The sequence below is a fragment of the Pseudopodoces humilis genome, chromosome 23 (genome assembly GCF_049639895.1).
Source record: "Pseudopodoces humilis isolate 2021_Gansu_Grassland_sample_001 chromosome 23, ASM4963989v1, whole genome shotgun sequence".
NCBI lineage: Eukaryota > Metazoa > Chordata > Aves > Passeriformes > Paridae > Pseudopodoces > Pseudopodoces humilis.
In genome coordinates, this window is record NC_142222.1 from 6296964 (window position 1) to 6320740 (window position 23777).

At 52.9% G+C, this 23777-nt stretch overlaps 1 protein-coding gene across 1 annotated transcript in view; it reads right to left on the minus strand.

The window, feature by feature from the left end:
• Positions 1 to 8780: 8780 nt before the first annotated feature.
• Positions 8781 to 23777, minus strand: part of CUX1 (cut like homeobox 1) — a 264573-nt gene continuing 249576 nt past the window's right edge. The window contains exons 15-23 of the mRNA XM_005525853.3: positions 19358 to 19494; positions 18866 to 18932; positions 17763 to 17875; positions 17143 to 17259; positions 15074 to 15157; positions 14729 to 14785; positions 12562 to 12642; positions 10660 to 10724; positions 8781 to 10241 (exon numbers count right to left, since the gene is read on the minus strand). Coding sequence (XP_005525910.1) covers positions 10181 to 10241; positions 10660 to 10724; positions 12562 to 12642; positions 14729 to 14785; positions 15074 to 15157; positions 17143 to 17259; positions 17763 to 17875; positions 18866 to 18932; positions 19358 to 19494 — 782 coding nt within the window. The 3' untranslated portion in view covers positions 8781 to 10180. The remainder of the gene's footprint in view (positions 10242 to 10659; positions 10725 to 12561; positions 12643 to 14728; positions 14786 to 15073; positions 15158 to 17142; positions 17260 to 17762; positions 17876 to 18865; positions 18933 to 19357; positions 19495 to 23777) is intronic.

A 23777-nucleotide genomic window follows, 5' to 3' on the forward strand; every position in this document is an offset into this window, starting at 1 on the left:
CATCCCTCTGCCAATCCCACACTCACAGAGCAGAGCCCCATGGACACCCCCATTCCCACTCACCACTAAAATCTTTTCGCAGGACCCACGACAGGAGCAAAGCAGAACACATTGCTTGTAGAACCACGGCTTTCCTGCTATGCTAAATGATTTAAAACTGGTGGTGAATAAACCTAATATCTGCCCTCTCCTGCCAATTCTCATTACTCTGGGACTCCCTCGGAGCGATTAGCAGCCTTAAAAAAAAAAAAAATTTAAAAAAAATTGCTGGAAGGAATCAAGTGCGTGGCTCAGCCAGTGCTGGGGAGGGCTGCTGGCAGCATCCAGGCTGGAGCGTGATGTGCCCTTGAAATCCTGTGCCTGGAGGCATCTGAGCGGTGCCAGCTCCGGGCAGCTCCCATTCCATCCTCGCCACATCCCAGCCCGGCCAGGGGGTGATCCAGGGAGCTGGGAGCTGCTGATTTTCTAGCAAAACCCTCGTGGTTGTGAGGCCACAAAACCGTGGTGGAGAGGGGAGGTGAAGGGGTTTGTCGAGCATCCCGGGAAGAAGCTGGAAGGGAAGTTAGGAGCCCGCTGTGGCTGGGGCAGCCCAGCCAGGAAACCATTCCGTGGGCAGGCACAGCAAAGCCGGGTGTGTGTGTGAGCTGTCAGCCAGGCAGACAGGCCCCAGGCATCTCCTGGGCTGTCACAGCTGCAAATTGTCCAGGAGCAGTCCCTAATGGGATGTAAGGCGAGGATTTATTGGAGGAAGATGTCACAGGGATGAAAGGGGGAAAGAGAGGAAACCTGGAGAAATAGCGGTTTGGGTTTATATTTATTTGTGGAGGAGAAATTGTTTTAAAATGTCCTTTGGTGTGTTGGAGAAGGCAAACAGGCAGTGACAGCCCAGCCACGGGGCTGGAGGAGCCTTCACTGATGGGAAGGCCTTGATGTGCAAATTCCCTTCTCCTCCTCACCCTGCAACTCAGGATTTACCTTCAAGAGGGAGCAAAGCCCTTTCCTTTCAACACAAAAACTGTGTTTAATATTTCCTCTGTGACCTGAGCTTTCTCTTCCCCAGAGTGTTTGTGCAGCCCTGGTTGAGTGATGCTCTCCCAGGATAACCTCAGACCAACCACAGACCAGAACAAAGCCAGACCAGCTGAAATTCCTTGGGGGAGGATGTACAAACAGAAGGGGATATGAAAACACGACCAAAACCCATCCTCATCTTTCTGTGGGATAACCAGTGGAGTTTGGATGGAGATGGAGAGCACCAGCTGAGCGCAGGAGCTGTGCTGGACAGTGGTCAGCCAGCTCTCAGCATCAACAGCTCACCCCACATCCTTTTTGTGGGCACACAGCCTGTCCTTCACCACATGACAGCTCTTCTGTGCTTCAAACATCTGTTCAGGGTTGTGCTCAGTGGCCTCTCGGTGTCTGACTCAGATGGGAGCGAGTAATATTTGGGGTTGATGAGTGGGGAGGGAGTGCAATCTCACTGTCCGGTGGGAAAAGTGTTCCAGCCTTGATCCTTCTGCATCCCTGATGGTGCTGGGAGAAGAGTCGAGAGCAAAAAGGGGATGTTCAGCTCTGTGTCAGCAGGCACAATTCAACATTTCCCATCTTAGAGTGGTTTGTTCTGCCTGATCTTGATGCCTCCAAGAAGGACAAGTCTCTCCTGCTCCATGCTGCTGGGATGGAGCTCACTGGGCCCCTCGGAATGCCACGGATCCGCACCAGCAGGGTCTGTTTGTGCTCCCTCTGTAAGAGATGTTTGACAGGAGACGGGTGCATCTCTCGACTGACCCCGTGTTGTCCTGTAATTCTATATTATTTAAGTATGTTTTTTTTTCCTGCTACAAAATCCCAGAAAAAGCTGAGTTGGGAGGAGCCCACAAGGATCATCCAACACATCTCCTAACCCTGCATGTCCCCAAGAGTCCCATCCCTGTACCTGAGAGAGGATTGTCCAAACAGCACCACCTCTGAGGACACCTCCTTCCCTCCCTCGGGCCACCGCGGGGGAAGCCACCGGAGTCTGGTGCTGCTGCTGCTGCTCTTCTTCCTCCTGCTGATGCAAATGAAAAGCGATGCTGTCCCTGTGCTCCAGCCCCCTCTCGGCACCTGCTGGCAGAGCTCAGGTGGGGAGCTCGCCGAGCGTGCAGTGCTGCGAGCAGGGGCAGGGCACTCACACACCAGTCCTTGTGCTCTGGGGCTGCAGAACTGAAACTTTAGCAAAAAAACCCCCAAAATCACAGTGTGTTTGCTCCTGCCTCCTCTCACCCCTAGGCTCTGTTCCCCATGGCTGTGCTGGTCCTGCTGGGGTGACCAGGCTGTGTCTCTCCCAGGGGGACAGGCACCTTCTGCACCTTCTCTTCCAAACCACCTCCTGTTTCTGCAGGTCAGAGGTTATCAGCTGCTTGTGGGTTGTCTCTTAAATATCCCTTTTCTTTGTGCTGCTCTGCTGGGAGAAATGGTGTCAGAGGCTTTGTTCTGCCTGCTCAGAGACCACGGAGGAAAAGGCTTCAAAAACCTCCCTGCAGCCCCTCTGTGGCTGTGCTGCCCTGGGCAGGAGGGCTTCCAGGAGCATCACCCTTCAGTCACCTCCTGCAGCTGAATCTGTTTGGTGGCCTCTGCCTGGGGTCTCCTGCTCTCCAGTCCTGACTCACAGCCAGGGTGATGGAGCTGGGGACCACAGGACCACATCCCTTGGTCTGTCCCGGGTCAGATCCTTCCCCCTTGCTCTTTCTGAGTGTCACAGAGCTGTGGGCTCCCTCACTGCTGCTGCTCCAAGATCCCATTGTCCCCCTCTGCAGCCTCCAGCCAGCAGGAGCCAAACCCCTGGAGATTTCAGGCACAGAAAAAGGTCTTTCACCTTTCCCACTTGCAAACACTCGAGCAACAGCAGCTCCTTGCACCTGGAAACCTTGGGGAAAACTGTGCTGCTCCTGCTGGCAAAGGGCTGATCTTTGCTGGGCAGGATCCTCTCCCCAACATTTCTTGCTGTGCTGGTCCAAGTGGCTTTTTCATTGCAGTTTTCCAGGGTTTTGCTTTTCCTACAGGCTGGAAAATGCCCTTCTGGCAACCTTGGCTTTGAAGCAGCCCCATGCTGCTGGGTCAGGCTGGCCGTGGTGTTCCTGCAGTGCCCAGCTCTCCTGCAGCAGCTCTGAATCCTCCCTTGCACGTGTGTTCAATAAAAAAAAGAAAGAAAAAAAAATGTATTAAATATTAAAGGAAAAACCACCATTGCCTGGGCTCAGAGCAGCTCTTAAAAATGTTAGCAGCTTCAAAATCCCAGCCTTCCCTTGTCTTTGAAAGCTTCCATCTTTGCAGCAGCTTGTGGGGAGCTGGGCAAGGTTTGTGTGAGGAGCAGGGCTGGTGGGCAAAGTGCCCCCAAAGAAATTCTCAAAATGAAGCCACATGGCAGAAAGCAGCAGCCAGGGAAATTCCATAACCCTGTGAACCTACAGGGGCTGGTGTGTGGAGGGGAACTGGGAAAAAGCCCTGGAAAAATCCCACTTCTGTGTCAGGGCACTGGGAGGTGGTCAGTGAGGGCAGACTGTGTCCCCCAGAGGAGGGGGACACCACACAGGGACAGGACAGGTGCCATCCCACCCCCAGGCACTCGGGATCTGCAGCAGCTGCTCATGGGGGAGGTGTTAGAGCCCCCTCCACCCTGAGGGGCTTTTTCTCTGCAGGGGAATGGCAGTGCCTTGCCGTTTCCCACCCCGATCCCAAACCCAGTCCCTGGGCTGGTGGGATGCTCCATGGGATCAGGCTGCAGAGGGAGGGTTTGCAGAACAAAGCCAGTTTTTTTATGGTGAGGAGCCCTTTCCTGGCTGAGCAGGGGACTAAGAGGATGTTGCACTGCATATTCCCTGTTGTCCAAAAGTGAAGGTTTTAGGGAACATCAGTGGGATCGCTCCTGCTGGTCCAGCCCAAAGCCCTCCTCTGTGCTAAACATCTTCACCAAGCTTCTAAACCACCAAGAGGCTACTTAAAAAATAATAATAATAATAAAATCACTATTTCCTACAGAGCTCTTTATTTCCCCCAGAGACTCTCGGGGGTCCCTTCCCCGATCCTGCTGCAGTTGGAACCTGCAGGATCACCTTCCCAAGCCTCACCTGAGCTCCCTCGGGCAGGAACATCTCCGGCAGGCTCAGCCTGGACCAGCGCGGCATGAAGGGGTTTCCATAGCGACAGGCACCTGAAAAGCCCCAGCTCCTGGGTGTTCAGGGCAAGGATTTGGGGCGGGGTGTACTGAGGGTGTACCCCAGAGCTGGATTGCTGCTGGGGTGCAGCACGATCCCCTCCACACCTCAGAAATCCCACTTGGCATCGCCTTCCTCGCCCTCCCGTGGGGGTCCCCGCGGGATGCTCAGCTCCTGGAGAAGCCCCGGTGCTGCCAGCCTGGCCCTGCCTGCCCCGGGGAGCTGGGGATTGTGGCCAAACCCCCTCGGGTTCCCCTCCGCCCCCGTCCCTCCACGGCTTTTTGTTTGGCTGCCGGTGGGGATGGTTATTCTGGGCAAGGAGAGATGTCACGGGAGGCTGTTCCAGGGCTGGGAAGTGGGGTGCCTAAACACCCTCGGGAAATGAAGGGCAGGGGTTGTGGTGACCCCCTGGCACTGGCTGCTGTCCCCACAGGGATCCCTTGGAGAGGGTCCTTGCTCACAGCCCCGTCAGCATCCCCAGCGCCGGCATTCCCACCTTGTGTGCCTCCGCTGCTTTCCCTGTCTTCATGGGAACGGGTTTTTGGGGCGGGGGCAGCGAGCTGCAGGTCCTTCCCTTCCCCTGGGAGCTGGAAAAGCCTGCGCGGCGCATCTCCAGGGAGACTCTGTAAACAAGGAGCAGGGGGAGGGAGCCGGGGGGGCTCTCCATCTGCCGCACCAGCTTTCGGCCCCGGCCTGCCGTCAGATGTCTCACACAACAGGAAGCAATAAAACACTTATTACCAGCACGGGGGAGCCTCTCTCGCCTGCTGGAGAGCGGGATTTTGCCCAGGATCCCACTCAGGGCTGGCTATTAACAGGGTTAGGGGGCTCGCGTGTTATTAGAGCCCGTGGCAGAGGTGCCCAGCTCTGCCGCAGCAGGGGATGGTGCCAGCCCATCCCTGGGATAACCCGGCTGCGCTTCCCAAGTGCCCCCGCATCCCTCTGCTGGCTGCTGTGCCCTCTGCCACGGCACCGGCATCAGCGAAAAGTGCCCTGGCCAGCATCCGAACCTCGCTGTCCTGTTTAAAACAGCCCATCCGAGCAGCAGCTCTGCCTGCTCCGTGTGTTAGGGAAGGGATGAGAGGGACTCTGCTTGGTGGATTGCAGTGCTGCTCACCCTTGGATGATAATTCCTGCTGCCTGGCTGGAATCCCTGCCTGAACTGGAGCGTGTCTTGCAGACAGATGTTCAGCTGTGATTTAAAGGCATCCAGCGGCGGAGATGCAGCACCACCATTTCCCTGCCTGCTTGTAGTGGATAATTAGAGCCACATTTCCAAAAATAAGTACCTGTGGCCGGCCTGGCCAGGTTCCTGCCGCCAGATATCCAAACCCCTTACTCATTAACTCCTTTTTCCCCACAGGGGCTGTGTCCACGCGTTTGTGGATTGACCCAAACCTCTTCTATCTCATCCCCCTTTTCCCTGCGTGGGCCGTGTCCGTGTCCTGCCCCTGCTCCACGCTCTGTTCATCCACCACATTCCTGGGTACACCCTGAACTTGAAATAACCCGGGCTCTCTGCCCGTGTTTGTGCTTGGAGCTCCTTTTCCGGAGTCTCTCTGGCATCCTGCGATGGCTCCGCCGCCTCCAGCCCCGCTCGGAGCCATCGATCCCCCTTTTCCATCCGCAAACTCGGTGCCTGCCTGGGTGACAGCGGCTCCGCCGCCAGCAGGGACCAGGCGCCCGGACGGAAACCTTTAGGAAATCGCATTATTGGGTTTGTGTTTTTTTATAGCGCTGCGATAATTGCTGCTGTGTATGCTGTGTTTGCTCCTCGCGGAGCTGCCAGGGCATTCAGCATCCTGAATCCACGGGGCCGGAGCGGGATTCAGCCCCGCATCACACATTGGCCACATCCTGGCAGTGATTTCTCTCTCGTCTCCTTTGCCCACGGCAAAAACTGAACTTGTGACCCAGATGTGAGCAGCCTGTTATCTCCTCAGCCAGCCCAGCTTCCCCAGGAGCCTTTTATTTAGCAGATAAACCCCCGAAATTCAGCCTGGGTCTCTGAGATGGGCTGGGAGATTCGCAGGTTAAACAGATGTAAGAAGCACAGGTTTGCTCATAATTATTTTCCTGAATATCTGTCGATACTAATTAAAATTGTTTCCCATAATTAAATTTAAAACAGCAAGGGAGAGCAAGGGGTCGCTGAAATCCTTTTCTTTTGAATCACTCGGGGGTAAAAGGGGTTTTCAAATCAAATTAATAAAAAAATCCATTCCCATTCTCTCTCCCTGCCCCCACGAGAGGGTCGGGTTGTGGGGTGCTTTGGCTGAAAATGGGGTTTAGGGGGGCACAGGGCTGTGGGTCTGTGAGGAGAATTCAGTGTGTCCCCAAACCCCCAGCACAGGCAGGGACACCCCAGTGCTGGATCAGGCAGGGAATGAGGAGCTGGCTGTGCCCTTGTTATATTATATATATATATATTATATATATACATGTTATATTGTTGGCTTTTTGCAAATATTAAAATGAATATGTGTAATGTTGGAAAACTTTGCAGTATGAAACTTAGAAATAGCGGTGTAATACATATATATATACATATATACAGACATATATACACATATATATGTATATACATATGTATACATGTATACACACATATTTACACACATATATACATATATACACACATACATACACATATATATATACATATATACACACATATTTACACACATATATACATATATACACACATACATACACATATATACATATATACACACATATATATATGTATACATATATACACATATATACATACACACATATATAGTGTATATAATATATACATACAAATACATATATACAAATATACAATGTATACAACATGTACATATATACATATATGTATATATTTATATATTGTAATATATTGTAATATATTGTATATATGTATGTGTGTTTGTACATATACATATATACATATATATACACACATATATACATACATATCTATAAAATATATAAAATATATTTTTATATAAAATTTATATATAAATACATAAATATATAAAAATACATATATAAAATATATTTACAGATATAAAATATACAAAAATATTTTATATATATATATATATAATGTGTATATATATGTGTGTGTGTGTGTGTGCATATATATATATATATATATATATATATATATTTATTATATTTTTTAGGCTGTAAAATAAAGCCTGCCCTAAATCCCACACTATGCCAGGACAGCACAAGGACAGTGCTGCTCCTGCTCCCCTCCAGGCAATCCCTGCACAGGGTGAGCTGCTCTGGAGCTCTTGCCTGAAGCTGGGGCTCCTGCTTGCTTTAATTGATGCACAGAATCATTTTCCTGGGGGAAAGGGGTTTGGACACAGCACTGCCAGTACTTCCAAGCTTGGCTGGGTGTGCCAGGAGGTGCTGGGGGCTGGAGGAGCCATCTCCCTGTGCCTGGCCACTTGTGGCCACCCCTCACACGCAGGGCATATCCTGAGACACCAAACCTGGATTTTGTTTTGTCCTAAGCAGGAACATCCCAATGTCCCGGCACACTCCGCTCTGCCTGGAATCACCGGGATCCCCTGGAGCCCAGCACCCAGCACAGCTCTGGGAAAGCAGCTCTGAAAACTTGGCTGAGGCTTTGGGCAGTGACCTGAGAGCTCTCCCCAGCTCAGGCTTTCCCTGCCTCCGGACACGGGGTTTGGCAGCCAGAGCCGGAGCCTTGGGAGCGGCTGCCGGGGACACCCAGCTGTCCCTGGGCAAGGTCACCAGGGCTGGGACGAGCCAGCTGAGGTGAGCTGGGCTGGCAGGGCCGTGCCATGGCAGTGAGAGCTGCAAAACTGGGAGATCAGAAGAGAAAACAACAGCATCTGACGCCTGCCCTCCCCTGGAGGGATTTTGGGACAAATCAGTGAGCTTGTCATTTTTATTTTGGATGGAAGGAGGTGACAGCTGTGCCTGAGGGACAAAATTCAGCAGCTCCAGGGGACTGACAAGACCCAGGTATCCCAAGGGGCTGGGGGGGGAACAGCTCGTGGCCCTCCCCAGACCCCCTCACACATTTTATAAAAATAAATTTTTATTTATTTATTCACACTGCTGGGCTCAGCCAAAGTAAGCTCTGCCTAAAACCCAAAGCTCTGCCAGCCTGGGGCTGCTGAGGTCTCCCAGGGCTGGAAAAGCAAGGAAAAAAAGAGGCTGAGGAAGAGTGGGATCGTGAGTAACTCACCAAAATTAGCCAGGCAAATTAGCACCGTTCCGCTGGAGTGCTTTTGCCAACAGACCCGTGGGGATATCCAGAATATTTCAGGATTTGGGGCTGCCTGGGCTCAATTACCACAGTCCCTCCATCCCCAGAGCCCTGCTGAGGCCCGTGGGATGCTGGTGTTGATGGCAGCTGGGACGCTGGCTCCAGCACATGGGGACAGAGGTCCTGCCCTCCCCGGCGCTGCGAGACATCACTGCCTTTAGCTGCTGTAATGGGTTTCTAAAATTAGCTGCACACTCTGCCCTTGGACTGGAGCAGGACATTTCTCAGTTGTTTAATATCAAAAGTCCAAAAAAATAAAAAAGGAAGCAGAGCACAAAAGCCGCCCAGTCAATGCATGGCTAAGTTTATTTTATCGCTTGTCCAACAGAAGTCGACATCTATTTTAAGTCATTTATGAGGAGTACAAGTGTGAATAGCTGCAGAAGTTTTGCAATTCCAAGACACCACATACAGCTGCTAAAAAAAGCAAATTTAACCTTCCCAACAAAGCCTCAAAAAGCAGCCCACCCTTCCCAGGATCGTGTTTCCCATCTACTGATTTCAGGCAGCCAAAGCTCATCTCCTCCAGATCTGAAGTTGATTTATGAAAATTCATGAAGTTGTTTATGAAAAGGGCCCCAGCAACAGCAGCATCACCCCCTCACTGCATCCTTGGGTGCTTCCCTTCCATTTAAGCTCAGTTTTCCCTGTGCTGAACGGGACAGGTGCAGGTTGGTCCCTTGGGGTTTATCCCTCCCTTCAATTTATGAGTATTTTACATTTTGCCGTCGGCCACAGCTCCTATAAATAAACCCTGGCTGCTCGTGGCAGATGTGAGGCCTTTCCCTGCCTGCACGCTCCGTTAGAGGCCCCGACTTCCCAGCAGCTGGAATGGGGATGGATGTGAGTCTGCAATGAAATATTAATTGGGAGCAATGCTATTCTCCTGTCTACAGAAGGGAATTTTAATTGAGGACCACGTTAACGAGCTAATACCTTCCCTCACCGTGTGGTCACAGAAGGAAGGGGGGGGTTGCTGGGACCTGCTCTTTTTAATTGGAGCCTCTCCTATCACCTCTGTCTCCCCAAATCAACCCAAATTAGCAGCCCAGCGCTCATCACCCAGCAAACCCAATCACCAGCAATCGCTTGATTTGACCTGTGGTTTCCTAAGGGGCAGAAATAATCTCAGCAAGGGGAGTCTGGAGCATCCCTGTGAGGTCAGGCCTGACCAGCAGCACCTCCCTTCATGCCCTTTAAGTCCTAACTATTCCTAAGTATTCCCAAACTCGGGGCTCCAGCTCAAGAAGGGAATCTGCAGCACAGGCAGGAGATCCCTGGAGCTGGAACAAAATAGGAATTCTCAAATAGCACACCTGAAAATGCAAGCTCAGGAGGTTGCTTTTCCTGCCCATTTCTGGCTGGATTTAGCCCACCCAGTGTTGCACTGGACTTCAAACAGGATGGGAGAGAGACGTGGATCTGGGAGGAGGGAAACCTCTGATCTTGCATTTTCCAAGTGTTTTGGTAAAGACTGAGCTCTCTGACACATCAGAAAATCATGGGAACTGCTGCAGCCCTTCCAGGGCTGGAAAATGATTCTCCCTTAGTGGAGGCTTTTAATTTCAAGAGTGGGAGTGGGGGGGATCACTGCCTTCATCCTACAAAGCAGAAAGCAAAGCTACAGAAAAGCAGCGGGGGCAGCTCCTGCTGCGGGACCGGAGGGAGCCGGGGCCGTGTCCAGCTGTCACTGCCACTTGTCACCCATGTCCTCGTTCTTGTGGAACTCGTGGAAGTGGTCAGCATACCTGGGGAGAGGGCAGAGCCACGTTAAGCTGCAGCAAGTCCCCAAGGTGCTCTGGCAGCCGAGCAGGAGCCGCTCCGAATCCAAGGGGTCGTTCCTCGAGGATAAGCACCGTGCTCTGCTCCAGCCACAGGAACTGGGCTGAGCCACGTCTCCAGGATCACGTTTGCTTTTATCAGGATTCCTCCTGGGCAAGGACTGTCTGCAGGGAAGGCTTTGGAAAACACCCAACTGAACACAACACTGCTCTTTAGAAAAGTTCTGTTGAACTTTTTCTGCCCCCCTCCCTCACTGGGTTTAAAGCCCAATTTACTGGCCTTGTTTCCAGCACTGGGGTGCCCAAAAAAATCTGCTGCACACCACCAAACCCTGCCCACCAAACCAGCCCTGAGGCTGGGCTGGCCCAGCCTGTCCTCACTCACTTCTTAGCACAGAAGGCGGCGCAGTCCCGTCCCACGCTCTCGCTCCAGGCGGTTTTGTAGAGCACCTGCCAGGGAAGGAACGGGATCAGCTCTGCTCCCACCTCCATCCCAGCCCCTCCTCACTGCAGTCTGTGCCACTGCTGTGCCAGCCTGGCCCTGCCATCCCATCCTGGAGAGGGACTTGTGACAAGGGCATGGAGTGACAGGACAAAGGAACGGCTTAGAACTGATGGAGAGCAGGTTTAAATTTGGTATCAGGGAGAAATTCTTCCCTGTGAGGGTGGGCAGGCCCTGGCACAGGTGTCCAGAGAAGCTGGGGCTGCCCCTGGATCCTTGGAAGTGTCCAAGGCCAGGCTGGACAGGGCTTGGAGCATCCTGGGACAGTGGAAGGTGTCCCTGGGGTGGAACTGGAAGATTTTTAAGGTCCCTTCCCACCCACGCTGTGGTTCTGTGATCTGTGGGGAACCCCAGTGTGTTGCAGGGGTTGCCCTCAGGATGGTCAAGATGACCTTTCCCAGTGGGTTATTTTTACTGGGACAGTGCTGCTGTGGCTGTGGTGGTTTGGGATAAGGCTCAGGGCTGCACATGGATGGAGAAGTATTTTTGGAACAGGCTTAAGGAAGGTCAGGAAAGGTCAGGAAAGGTCAGGAAGTTCGTAATTAACTTGGCTCCTTTTTACCTCCATGCCTCCGTGTTCTCATTGCAGAGCCGAGGTCTGAGGAGGCAGTGCTGGGTTTGGGACGGGGAGAAGCTCTGGTTTGACTGATTTGTTCAAGCCTTGGGGATTTGTAAGCTGTTATCACCAGGGAATCACCCTAACCACACAAACAGCCACCAGCAGCTCCAAATCAGGGTTATCGAGGTCCCCCAGGATCAGTGGCAGAGATGTCACTCCCACTGTGGGGATGGAGGAGCAGGAGCTCCCCTGAGGCACCCACAGTTCATCCCCACCCAGTGCTGGGTGCTGGATTTCAGGCTCTTTTGTGTCTAGATGATGTAAGATCTCCAGCCATGTAATATTTATGAATTTTCCTTTTTTTTTTTTTTTCTTTTCTTTTTTTTTTTGGGTTAGAGCTTTAAAGTTTAATGATGTTTAACTTTTTATTTCCTTTGCTCCTTTCCTCACCAAAATAACTTTGAGAGCAGGACAGAAATATTGTTCTGATTTGGCTTTCATCTCGTTTCCTCATTTAATTATTGATGATTTGTTTGGCTTTTTTTTTCTCCCTGAAATGACAAATAAACTCCCAGAAACTGTGCAAGGATACAGGAGGAGCTTGCACCACGACAAACAAAAAATCTCTCCCAGGAGATTGGGGCTGGCTGAAGCCTCCATTCCTCTAATTTCTCTAATTTCAACCTTAGTGTAGAGTTGGGGACACTTGAAAACCAGAGAAAAACAGAGCCCCAGGGCATGTCAGGAGCATGGGGAGAGCAGGAGGTTAAGGATGCACCCAGGAATAGAAATCCACGTGGTCTAGAGCCAGGTAGTGTGGGCTCAGGGGCATGTGTTTTATTCCTAAAATCACTTATGGTATTAGATTCATAATAATTTACCAAAATTTTGCTCCCCACTAAGCAGAGGGCTTGCTTGGGGAGCACACTAAACACCTGGCACAGTGGCACCACTCTGCCATGGCTGATCCCAGGAACAACAGGAACACACAGACAGCTTCCAGCTCCTGCCCTTGGGCAAGCCAGGGTGGAATTTCCTCCCTGTGAAGCCGAGGGGATATTCCTTGGCATGTCCCTGTGCCACGCTCCCGGCCTCTGGAACCTCTGACACAGCAGGTGCAACGCTCTCGCTTGGCACAGCATCTTAAACCGGCCCAAATTGCCCCTGGAGGGGGTGACAGTGGATGTTTTGTCTCAGTGCCCACCCCCTGTGGCCCCCACACTCACCAGGAAGACGAGGCAGTGCAGGAACAGGGTGTAGAAGAAGGCCACGGTCCGAGCGGTTTTGTTGGACAGGATGAGCCGCCCCTGCAGAAGAGCAAAATGGAAAATCCTGTTTGAATGTGGGTCACCAGCTCTCCTCAGAGGGGCTTGGAGAGATGCTGGCAAGGACTGGGAGCCTGTTCCTGCCAGACCCTACAAAAACACACGGTCAGGTGGTGTTTGCCACCCACCTGTGCCCACCTCTGAGAAGTGACGCTCCTTCAAAGTGGCTGCACAAGTGCCTGCGCTCTCAGCCCAAATTTGCCCCAACCCAGGTGGATTCAGGGCTGCCAAGTGCAGGCTTTCCCCCACTGAAAACTCTTCTGGGGGTTTATTCTGAGTTGCTTTAGCCCAGCTCTCTCCAGCAGCTCTCCCTGCTCCTGCTGTGCCAGCCCTGCCTCAGTGCCTGCTCCGCAGAGAAACCCCGGCAGTAATTAAGCTTTGCACATTTTTAATTCATAAGCTCAAACGATTTGGTGATTTGCAGCGTCCCCTCGTCGCCTCCTGAGCAGGGCACTGGAGCCAGGGCTGCGTTGGTGTTCCCAGAAGCTGTTCCTGGTGTTCCCTGGTGTCCCCTTGCTCTGGCTCTCCAAGGTCCATCGTGAAAGGTTTGTTCTCCACCCTGGCACGTCCTGTGCCACCCCACAGGGCTGCCCAAGCTCCCTGGGGGCTGGAAACCCACGGGGTCGGGATGAATCGCCCTCCACCCCTCATTTGGGAGAGTCCACTGAACCACAGGCAGACCCTGCTGATGCCTGAGCCCTTTTGGCACATCACACCGAGATCCCAGTGGGAAAACCTTCACGCTCATCCCTTCAAAAGCATGAAAATCAGGAGCGGCAGAGGAGTGGCTCGTCAAGGACGGGTCCTGCCTTCCTTCACAGCCTCTCTTTATTCCTGCTGTAACCCAGGGACTCATTATGGACATAAGCACATTCCCCAAACACCACGCAGCCTTTCCAAAGCTGGCATTAAAACCCACAGATCTCCCACCAAACCCATTCCGGGCTGAAATCGTCTTTGCTATTCACGGCCACGGCGGAGGCTGCTGTAACAAACAAGATTATGTTCTTAAATATTCCCAAGGAATAACTCCCCTAAGTCAGTTTTTTTTTTTGTGAATGCCTTTCATTAATTCTCTGTGGTGCTAGCACGCCACACAATCCATATTCATGTTGGCATTTGCTTGGTTTTTATGCAAATGACAGCTCTGCCTTTATTACAGGATATCTCTGTGTTCTGGGGCTGCTGCTTCACCTCCCTTGTGCTGGAGACCTGGGGGTTAACGCAGCCAAAACCCCATCCTGAGCCTGCTGCTAATGCCACAGATTCCAGTATAAGTCAGATTTCCCCAATCACCACATTTTTAGCTCAGAAAGTCAGACCCTAAGAGATGGCAGCCCAAGCTGGCAGTGGCAGCAGTCACCTCCTGCCCTCTGTGCCTCAGGCAAGCACCCTCTGCTGCTGCACACACCACAGCTTCCCCAGCACTTTCCCTGATGCTTTTTTGGAAGGAAGAGCCAGAGCAGGAAGGATCAGGGCTTGGGAAGGGGTTTTTATGGAGAATGCAATGAGAAGCCAGTGTGTGCCTGAGGATGCTGTGCTGTGTGGGGATCAGATCGTCCCTGGAGTGTTGGACCCTCTGCAGCCCCTCACACTCCTTCTCCCCAGATGTGTGGGGTGCTGGGGCTCTCTGGGGGGGTCTCCTATGCAGGAGGCTTTTCCCCTGGCTGGGGGTGCAGCCCTGAGTCCCACACCATGCCACAAACCAGACGAGAGGTGCTTGGAATCGTAGAATAGAATCAGAATTGTGTACGTTGGAAAAGACCTCAAAAATCCTTGAGTCCAACCATTCCCCCAGCACTGCCAAGCCCACCACTAAACCACGTCCCCAAGTGCCACATCTGCCTTTAAACACCTCTGGGGATGGTGATGCCACCACTGCCCTGGGCAGCAAGGGAGGAAAGGGATTGCTCCTAACCCAAATTCCAGCATGGCCCCAGTGTGCTCTGCACCCCTGCCTGGGACAGCAAGGATGGGGCCTCCCCACTGCCCAGGAGCCCCATTCCCTCACAGGCCCTGGGCTGAAAACCTCTCAGCTGCCAGCAGTGCTGGCAGAGCAGCCACTCACCATGCTCAGCGTGGCTTTATCCCAGGGACTGAGGCTCAGGTACTTCCTCTGGCGTTCCTACAAGGAAACCATACAAGTTTTTAGGGCTCAGAGGGCTAATTTGGGGTTTGCAAAACATGGAAGGAGCTGTGTGCCCTAGGATGGTCCAATTTCCCCCCTCAGCCACTCACCAGCCATCATCTGGGCACAGTGACTTTTATTTATTCTTTATTTTTGAAAGCAAAGGGCGTTTGAGCGCGTTTCATTCTATCAGAGGTCCCTGGATTTCATCTGGAAAGATAAAATCTGCCTCACAGCAGGCAGAGGGGCTGATGCAGAGGGAGGGTGCTGGGGAGCCTTGCTTACCTTCCTGCTGAAGGAGGAGAAAGGGTCCAGGCGTTCCTCATACTGGGAGGAGTAACGCTGCTCCGTGTCATCCCTGCTGCTGCCCTGTGGGAGCAAAGGCAGGCTGAGAGCCAGCAGGGACACCAGCACAAGGACAGGACCCTGAGCTCCCCCACTTGGGAGAAATGACCCCCAAAGGATGGAGCAGCACAGCCCAGAGCTGGCCCACGGGGCTGACAGCATCCGTCCCCTTCAGAAAGGAGAAGCACAACAGGAGCTGCTGAACAAAGCCCTTTCTTCTTGAAACTCTGGAATGGTTTGGGTTGGGAAGGACCTTGGGTTGTTACATCAGGGGATTCTGCCACGAGGATTCCCTGTTTCTCCCGTGTCTCCCTATTTTTGGCCCTTTCCATGAAATAATCATCACCTGACTCATCCTCACAGAGCTCACCTGGGTGGCCACAAATCCCACCTTGGTAGGGCAGGAGGGAGACAGGGGCTCAGGAGGAGGAAATCATTGCTGGGAAAAGGGCAAGGAGCATGAAGAACACCCCTTGAAAGGAGTGAAAGGTTTGGCTGGGTTCAGACAGGATGGATTTTGTCCTTCTCCTGGGACAGAAGTTCCCTTCCCACAGCCCCGGCTGCAGTGAGCCCTGAGGATGCTCGTGAAGCCTCCCCGCTCCTCCTTCCTCCACCTCTGCAGATTCCACATGATTCCTGCCCAAATCCAGCCTGGAAACAGCACATGCTGCCACCAGCCCTGGGCACAGCCCTCTGCAAGCTCTGGCTCCTTGCTCCAGTGCTAATTCCCTGTGCCAGCACGGCGCCGCTTGCCGCTCTGCCCGGCAACACCGACACTCCCCGGGGCTTTCTGGACCTGTTCCTACGTGCTGAGGGTTGCCCTGCCAGGCCCCGTGGCTGCCTGTTACACCTCTGTGTAAGCCTTTAGTAACTCACACACTGCAACCCGAGTCGGGTCAGGGCCATGAGGCCAGAGCCCCATTTAGGGGCGAGGAAGCGGCCGCGGCCTGGCCCACTGCAGTGATCTTTGGTGAGTATTTTTAACATGTCACATGCCCCATTAGGGGGTGAATTATGCAATCCCCTGCACTGCTGCCATGGAGGGTTTTGCTCTTTAGCTCACGGCGATGGCATCCAGGGGTTGCCTCGCGGCGGAGGATAAACATGGAGATGATATTCCGCAGGAGAAACCGGAAAAAAATGTCACAGGGGATGGCCTGGCGTCATCACGGAGACATAAAGAACCAAATAAGGTCCCTCACAGCTGTAGGAGTTTCCCACCCCCAAATGCTATCAAAATATCCCTCCACAAAACAGACTCCAGGTCCAGGCAGCACGGAAAGGCGGCAGCCGTGGGGAGGGATGGCAGGGAATGGGTGTCCCCCCCTCTGTGAGTGGCACTTTTGCATTTCTAATGAAAGCCCGAGGTCAGGGGAGCCTGGCTCTGGCCAGGGAAGTGTTTGCAGAGGGAAGCTCCCAGGCAGCAGCCTGAGCCTCCTGCAAAGCCCCAGGGATGAAGCTCCTGAGGGACATGAGCAGAGCAGATTGCAGCAAAGCCTGGTCCCCTTTCCCAGCCTTCTCCTGGCATTACTGGGATGATTTTGGGCAAGATTCTTCTCCTTTGTCTGTCTTCTGGCTGCTCAGGGAGCAGCTCTCTCTGCTGGATACAAGAAGTTCAGGAATGAGCACAAGTGGGGCAGGATGAATTATTTTCCAGGCTCTTCTGCAGGGTTTATTGCAGGAGGCCCCAGTTTAACCTCTGGCAGAAGTATCCACACTGGAGCAGCACAGTGCCAGCAGTGAGCATCAGAGGGGGGGGGGTAGCAGCTCTCTTAGGGAGGAAATTTGGGCTTCTGGCTTAGAAGATGCCAAAGACCCCTCAGCACAGTTCTAAACTGCCTTCCTGGCGGGGTCTCTGCTCCTCTGGACAGAGCACTGCACCTTTTCCCACCCCAATCAGCTCCAACTTCCATGCAAGCTGGAAATGTGCAATTCCTGTGTCTGGGGCCGGTGTGTCTGTGTGAGCCCAGCCCGGGGATGGACAGACAGACGGACAGGTGGGCACTCACCCGGCCAGGGTAGCTCTGCAGGAACTTGATCTTCTCGTAGAGCTTGATGTTGTCGGCTCTCAGGTTGTCCAGCTCGCTCTGCAGGGCGTGCACCGTGTGCTGCAGCATCCGGTTCTCCTGCACGGGGCGTGGGGGGACAGTGGGATCCAGCCAGGGGGGATTTGGTGCACCCAGCCAGGCTCCAGCCCCTTCTCAGGTGTGAAACCCCCCCTGGCTCTGAATTCAAATTGCTCCCTAATTAAAAATGTCCCAGGTGTGGCAGAAGGGCGCTCACCCATCCCTCAGTGGCCACAGAAGGGCTGAGGGGGGCTTTGGGGTGGGATGTGGCTCCCACAGGAGGTGCAGACACAACTGGACAGCTTTGAAAGGGTTATTTTGAGCTCTGCTTCAATTTGTTAGCCCAAAATGTATTCTCCACCTGCTTTTTCTGTGGCACTTCCCAACACTGTGCCAGGAGGCCAAGCACAGGGACACAGGGGCTGGGACCTGTCCTTGACTCGCTCCTGCTCACAGCAGGATGTATTTTCCTTTCACTTGCAGGGGTTGGTACAGAATTCCCTGCAGGTCAGCAGAGCAGCCAGCCCAGGCTGAGCCCCCCAGCCCCTCCCCAGCAGACTCACCCCCTCCAGCTCCTGGTTCTTGGCCCGGAAGCGTTCCCTCTGGCTGGAGATGATGGAGAGGAGAGAGTCCACCTGCCCCTCGGGGCATGAGCTGCCTGGGGATGGAGGGTGACCTGTGGATGAGGTTTGGAGTGAGAGATGACCTGGCAGATGCCCCTGTGAACAGTTATTACAACACGGACTACTATTTATGTTTTTTTTCCTTTTCATTTTTGAGGACTCATCCTCAAAGTGGACAGGAAAACCAATTGCATTATTTGGTGCAACCTATGGCTGCCTTTCCTGACTCCAACCCTCCCCATCCCTGCCAGACTCTCTCCTCTGGGCTCTGCAGCATCTGCAGCATTAAAATAAAGCCCCAGAGCCACAATCCTCTCTCTCTACCCCAACCCCTCATCCACCACCAGTTGCTCTGCCCAGGATCCCATTTTTTGGGATTTTTTCCCCTCCATGATGGGGGTCTGTGGGTGCCTGGGGGGCTGTGGCCATCCCTTCCTGCTCTTCCTTCCTGGCAGTGGCATTCAGGGCCAAGGAGAAATGTGTCCCCAAGGCCATGACTCAACCATCTGCACAGAGCAGTTATTCATAGAGGATGGGTGGCTGCAGGTTGTTTAGCTTGGTGGGACTGTTGCTGTGATATTGTTTATCTTGTGTTTTCAAAACCTTTCAAAACAAACAGAAAAAAAAACAAGCAAAAAAAAAAAGGAAAGGAAATGTTTATTTTTTTATTTTTTTTCCCCCAGAGGAGCAATGAGTTGTTATTTTTTTTGATTCATTCTCTCCTGCAGAGCTCAGCGCAGGGGCTGATGTACGGGAAATGTTTCACTCGCTGGCTCTGGAGGGGTTTGGTGTGGGAAGAGCAGGAGGCAGAGCACAGAGCTCAGGGTGTTTGGTTCAGCCTGGGCTCAGTTTGCTTCAGGCCTGGCACCTGCCTGCTGCACCCTTGGGAGGAGCCAAAAGATGGGCAAACCATGCCCAGCATGGAAAAACGTCCACGCTGGGCAGGTGACGGCTCAGGAGCATCCTCACGCTGCCATCCCTGCAGAAGTGACCACCCTGCCCATGGTGGGGTGTCCCAGCCCGGCCTGGCTCCCTCCTCTCACCATAAAACAGCGCCGTGGCCTCCTTGATGGGCTCAGGGATCCTCTCCAGGCCGGGGGCGGCCGCGCCCTGGGCAGCACAAGCAGAAAGAAGGGATGAAACACTTCCCACCCACCCAAAGGTGCCTGGGCAAAGCAGCCCCTCCTGGATCCTGCTGGTGCCCTGGCAGCCTCATCCCCGCTGGCCAGGCCCTCTGCAAGGATAAGGACTGGCCCAGCATGGAAAGGGCTGGATGGTTCCTGGATGCCACTGGTGCCACCCCCTCCCACACCAGCACCTCCCTATTGCACAATGCAGATCTCTGCTGGGTGAATTATCAGAAAGGGAGAAAGAACAGGAGGGAAATAATAATAATAATAATAATAATAATAATAATAATAATAATAATAATAATAATAATAATAATAATAATAATAATAATAATAATAATAGTAATAGTAATAGAAAGAAGAAGAGGTGAACGCTCCCCCAGCCCTGAGCCACGTGCAGGGTACCTCTGTCTCCGGACGACACGCAGCAGACAGGGCTTGGATGGTGCTGAGGTCGTGCTCCAGCTTGGCCACCAGCTCCTTCTGGCCAGCCAGGGTGGACACGGCCTCCGTCAGCTGGATCTGCAGCTCGGCACAGCGCACTGCAAAACAGAGCCAGGGCTGTCACCCAGGCACCCCAAACTGTGCCAAGGGGACACCAGAGAGCCCAGAAACCCCACCTGGAGCAGCAGAGCCAGCTCAGAGCAGCAGCCCTGCTCTCTCCTTATGCCTGGGGGCAGCAGGAGGGCCACACCAGCAATCCCAGCTCAGCACCAGGGCTCCAGCCCCCCTTGGTGATGCCCAGGGTGGGCACAATCCCCAGGAAGGAGCATCAGGCAGATATTTTGGTGCCCCTGGCAGCATCCTGGCTGGGCAGAGCAGGGGGACCTGGACAGGGTTAAGGGCAGCTGAGCCCATGAGCTGATCCCAGGTCTGGTCTGCACAGGAAAGGTGATGGAAGAGGCTCCCCTGGCTGTGGGGGCTGGGAGAGCACTCCCAGGGCATGTGGTGGAGTGGGGACACCCCCCAGGAGGGGCTCAGGTGGGACCACTCCTGCCCCAGGCTCGGGGCCAGGCTGCCCCGAGCATTCCCGCTCAGCCAATTTTCTACAAAGGATCCATCTTTCCAGCTGCCCCCCAGAGTAAAACCCACACCCTAAACCACAACAGGCACTGCTGGAATGCTCCAGGAGCAAAACAGAAACCTCTCGTTCCCCTCATATAACCCCAGCCCAGATGTGGAGCCGTGGAGAGCTGCAGCTACAGCGAGAGGCACAGCACCAGCACTGCAGGGCGAACTCCACTGGCAAATCCATTCCCAAACTGTCCTGCAGCAGAAATCCTCTTGTTTCACCTTTCTCCCTTGCTGCCAGCAGTGTCTGGGCCTCCCCCTGGCTTGAAGAACTGCTCAGCTCCAGGTTCAGAGCTGGAGTTTTGCACTGCCAGCACCTCCACCACAGGGACGCAGAATCCATCCCTCTGTGCCTGGATTCCCATCTGTTCCTGTCCCTCCCTGATAATTCCTGTTGTAATTATTCCCCTGAATTCCAGACAGCTGAAAGGCAAAAAAAATTCCTCATTTATCAAGAGCCAGGGAGCCAGAAGTGCAGGGGTTGCCTGGGGAGCAGCAAGGGCGGGCTGTCCTCAGGGCTCCTGCCCTCTCGAAGCCTTTAGACAAGGACTGAACGTGTGCACAGCTCAGCTCCAGCTCTCCCAGCCTTGCCAGACCAGGGGATGCTCCACACACCCTGAAACCAGCTGTGGAGGGAGCTCCTGGCACAGGGAGTGATGCCCTGGCCACAGGGCTGGACTGAGAGCAGCAGTGCTGGAGGCCCAGAGTGGTGCCCAAAGTGACACCCAGGAATCAGGGTCTTTGCAGATGTGGCACTCGGGGACAGTTTGTGGTGGGCTTGGCAGTGATGGGGTAATGATGATCTTAAAGGTCGTTTTCAACCCAAACAGTAAGAAAGACAATTACTGTGTTTGTGTAGTGGAATCCCAGAGTGGTTTGGGTTGGGAAGGGACATCAAAGCCCATCCAATTCCACCCCCTGCCATAGCAGGGACACCTTCCACTGTCCCAGGCTGCTCCAAGCCCTGTCCAACCTGGCCTTGGGCACTCCCAGGGATCCAGGGGCAGCCCCAGCTGCTCTGGGCACCCTGTGCCAGGGCCTGCCCACCCTCACAGGGAACAATTCCTTCCCAATTTCCAATCTAAACTTAGACTGGATAAACTTCTTTCAGTTTAAGGCTATTCCCCTTCCCATGTTATTCAGAAGGACCAAGCCTCACCAGAAAGAAAGAGAGGTGACACATGCTTTGAAAACAACACATGGATTAATTTTTCTCCCCCTCTGCATATTTACATTTTAGAGCCCCCAGTAAGAGACTCAGGATGGAGCAGTAGTTGTGCTAAAGGCACATCCCACTGGAGGTCAGTATTTCTCCAGGAATGGGGAATCCCTGCCTGCTCCAAAACATGGGTGGCCTGATGCAAAATATTTGCATCAAGAAGATTTGGAAAGAAAAAAACCCTCTTCCCTACGGTTAATTATTCAATTGTCTGTCTTTTAAAATTGCATTAAAATGTAATTGGGAAGCTATTGCTGGCCAAACATGGGCTGGGGGGGCCCAGTCCTGCACAAGGCACTGCTGAGCATCCTTTCCACACTCTGGGAGGTTACCTGGGGCAGGATGTGTTCCCTGGCCTCCCACCCAGCCCAAAAATCCTCTGCAGGGCTGAGCTTTGGAGCCTGCAGGAGAGCCAGGCCCTGCCTCCCAGTTCCTGCACCTCTCTCCTAAACAATCCTTTTGGCTTCTGACTTACACGGACTGAGCTTTTCAATTTAAGAGAAAAAAGGGTCAGCAAAGAAAGAGAGCTCTCAGTTTTAAAGGAATCTGCATCCTTTCCTTCCCTCAGGTTTCACTCGGCCTTGGCCAGGCCCCTACGAACCATCCATGAAAACAGCAAAGGCTGGAAGCGTGTCTGACACTGAAAGCAGCCAAACACACGGAGCTTCCCTCTCATCTCCCCCTCAGTGGCACTCCTCACAGTCGCTTTTTGCTGGGTTATTTTTTTAATCACGACTTTCTCTTTTCACAGGGGCCGTGGCCACCCGCCAGCTCGTCACCTCAGTGCCGGCGACTCGTGACCCGGGGCAGCGCGGCTCTGCCAGGCCGGCAGGGCAGCTCAGGCATCCACATCCAGCCAAAGGAAATCTGCCTTTGGCTTCCCTGAGCTGCTGAGCCCTGCTCTGACCCCTCAGATGTGCAAATACCTCAAAGGCCAGGAACAGGAGAGCTACTGCAGAAGGCAATGGGACAAAGAAGGTGAAGTCCTGGGGAAAGTGGGTTTTAAACCACATATCTTTAGTCTCAAATGTCAGCTCTGGCTTTTAAAAAGCCAGGCCTGACACTGCCATGGCCTTATGAAGAAAAGAGGAGTTCAGGGACGGCAGCCCCACACTGGCAGAAGCTCTGATGCCACCCTGGCACAGACAGGGCTGGTTTCCCCTTGTCTGATGCACAGAAAATCAGAAGCTGAGGCTGTTCCCATCCCTGGAAGTGCTCAAGGCCAGGCTGAACAGGGCTCTGAGCAACCTGCTCCAGTGGAAGTTGTCCCTGCCCATGGCAGGGGTTGGACTTGGTGATGTTAAAGGTTCCTTTCCAACCCAAACAATTTAATAATTCTACAGAATCTTGCCAAACACTGAATGAATACTCAGAAAGAGCCTCTGCTCAAAGAAAATGCTGTAAAGAAATGTCTCTTCTGGGAACTTTGTGTGCCCATGGGGCACAGCCATGGATGACACTACCATGGGATGAATGTTTCTGGAAATAACATCAAGGACCTGTAAGGGATCCACGGAGGGGATCCAAGGGACACAAAGCTGCCTCACACAGTGAAGAAACAAAACCCAAATTGCGAATAAAAGATTGACACGAGTCTCACACTTCCTTCATTGTGAACAGCCCTGTCAGTCTCTTGCCATTCCAAAGCTGCAGGTTAAATCCTTGAAGTGATTATTGAAGAAAACAGCCCTGGAGCCCCAGTCCCCAGGCTGGTGGGGAGCAGAGCCTGGCAGATGCAGGGGCTCATCGAGAGTGGCCCTGAGGCCACGAGCCCAGCGCTGCCACAGAGCAACAGCAACTCTGACTCCTGTAACAAGCCCCAGCAACTGGGCTCCCTTGGCAAATCATCCAAAATAAACAGCATCTGTTTTCACAGATGGAGAAAATTAAGACATACTAGCAACTTAGTTTGAAGTTATAAGGCCAGACATAAATAAATGAGAGGCAATCTTTCCATAAGATGGTGGCTTGATTACTGAGGATACAGACAGATGAATAAATCACCTTGGGGTGAGATAGGCTGTAACTTGCTACACATCCATGGGACCGGGGTAACTGCTCATGTGCATCCTCAGAGCCCCGAGGAAATGAAAGCTGGAGCTGAAGGGATAGGGGTAGGAGCACACACATGGACAGTTAGGGCAAATTAGCTGATGCTCTGCAAGTTCACACCCTGATTTGCCTCGTGGAACTTTTTAATCTCCCTCCATTTACTGTCTGGCCTTCCTGAATTTACATAACTGGGAAAAAAAGAAAATAAAATGAAAACAAGCTGAGAAGTGATGTGGCACGCTCTCTTTGAAAAGTCAACTGAAGTGCACTGAAAGCCACTACTTCAAAGGTTTGAAGTCTATTTTATTGACTGGAAGGAAGATGATGGTAAGATAAGTAAACCTTGGAGTGCCTTGGCAGGAAGGCTCAAAGCTGGAGACTCACTCAACACAAACAGGGGTGTCTGAGAGTGCCAGGGCGAGGAGCAAAGCCAGAGGAAGAAGCAGGAAACTGGGTCTGCCATGGACCCTTTGATTTTTCCAG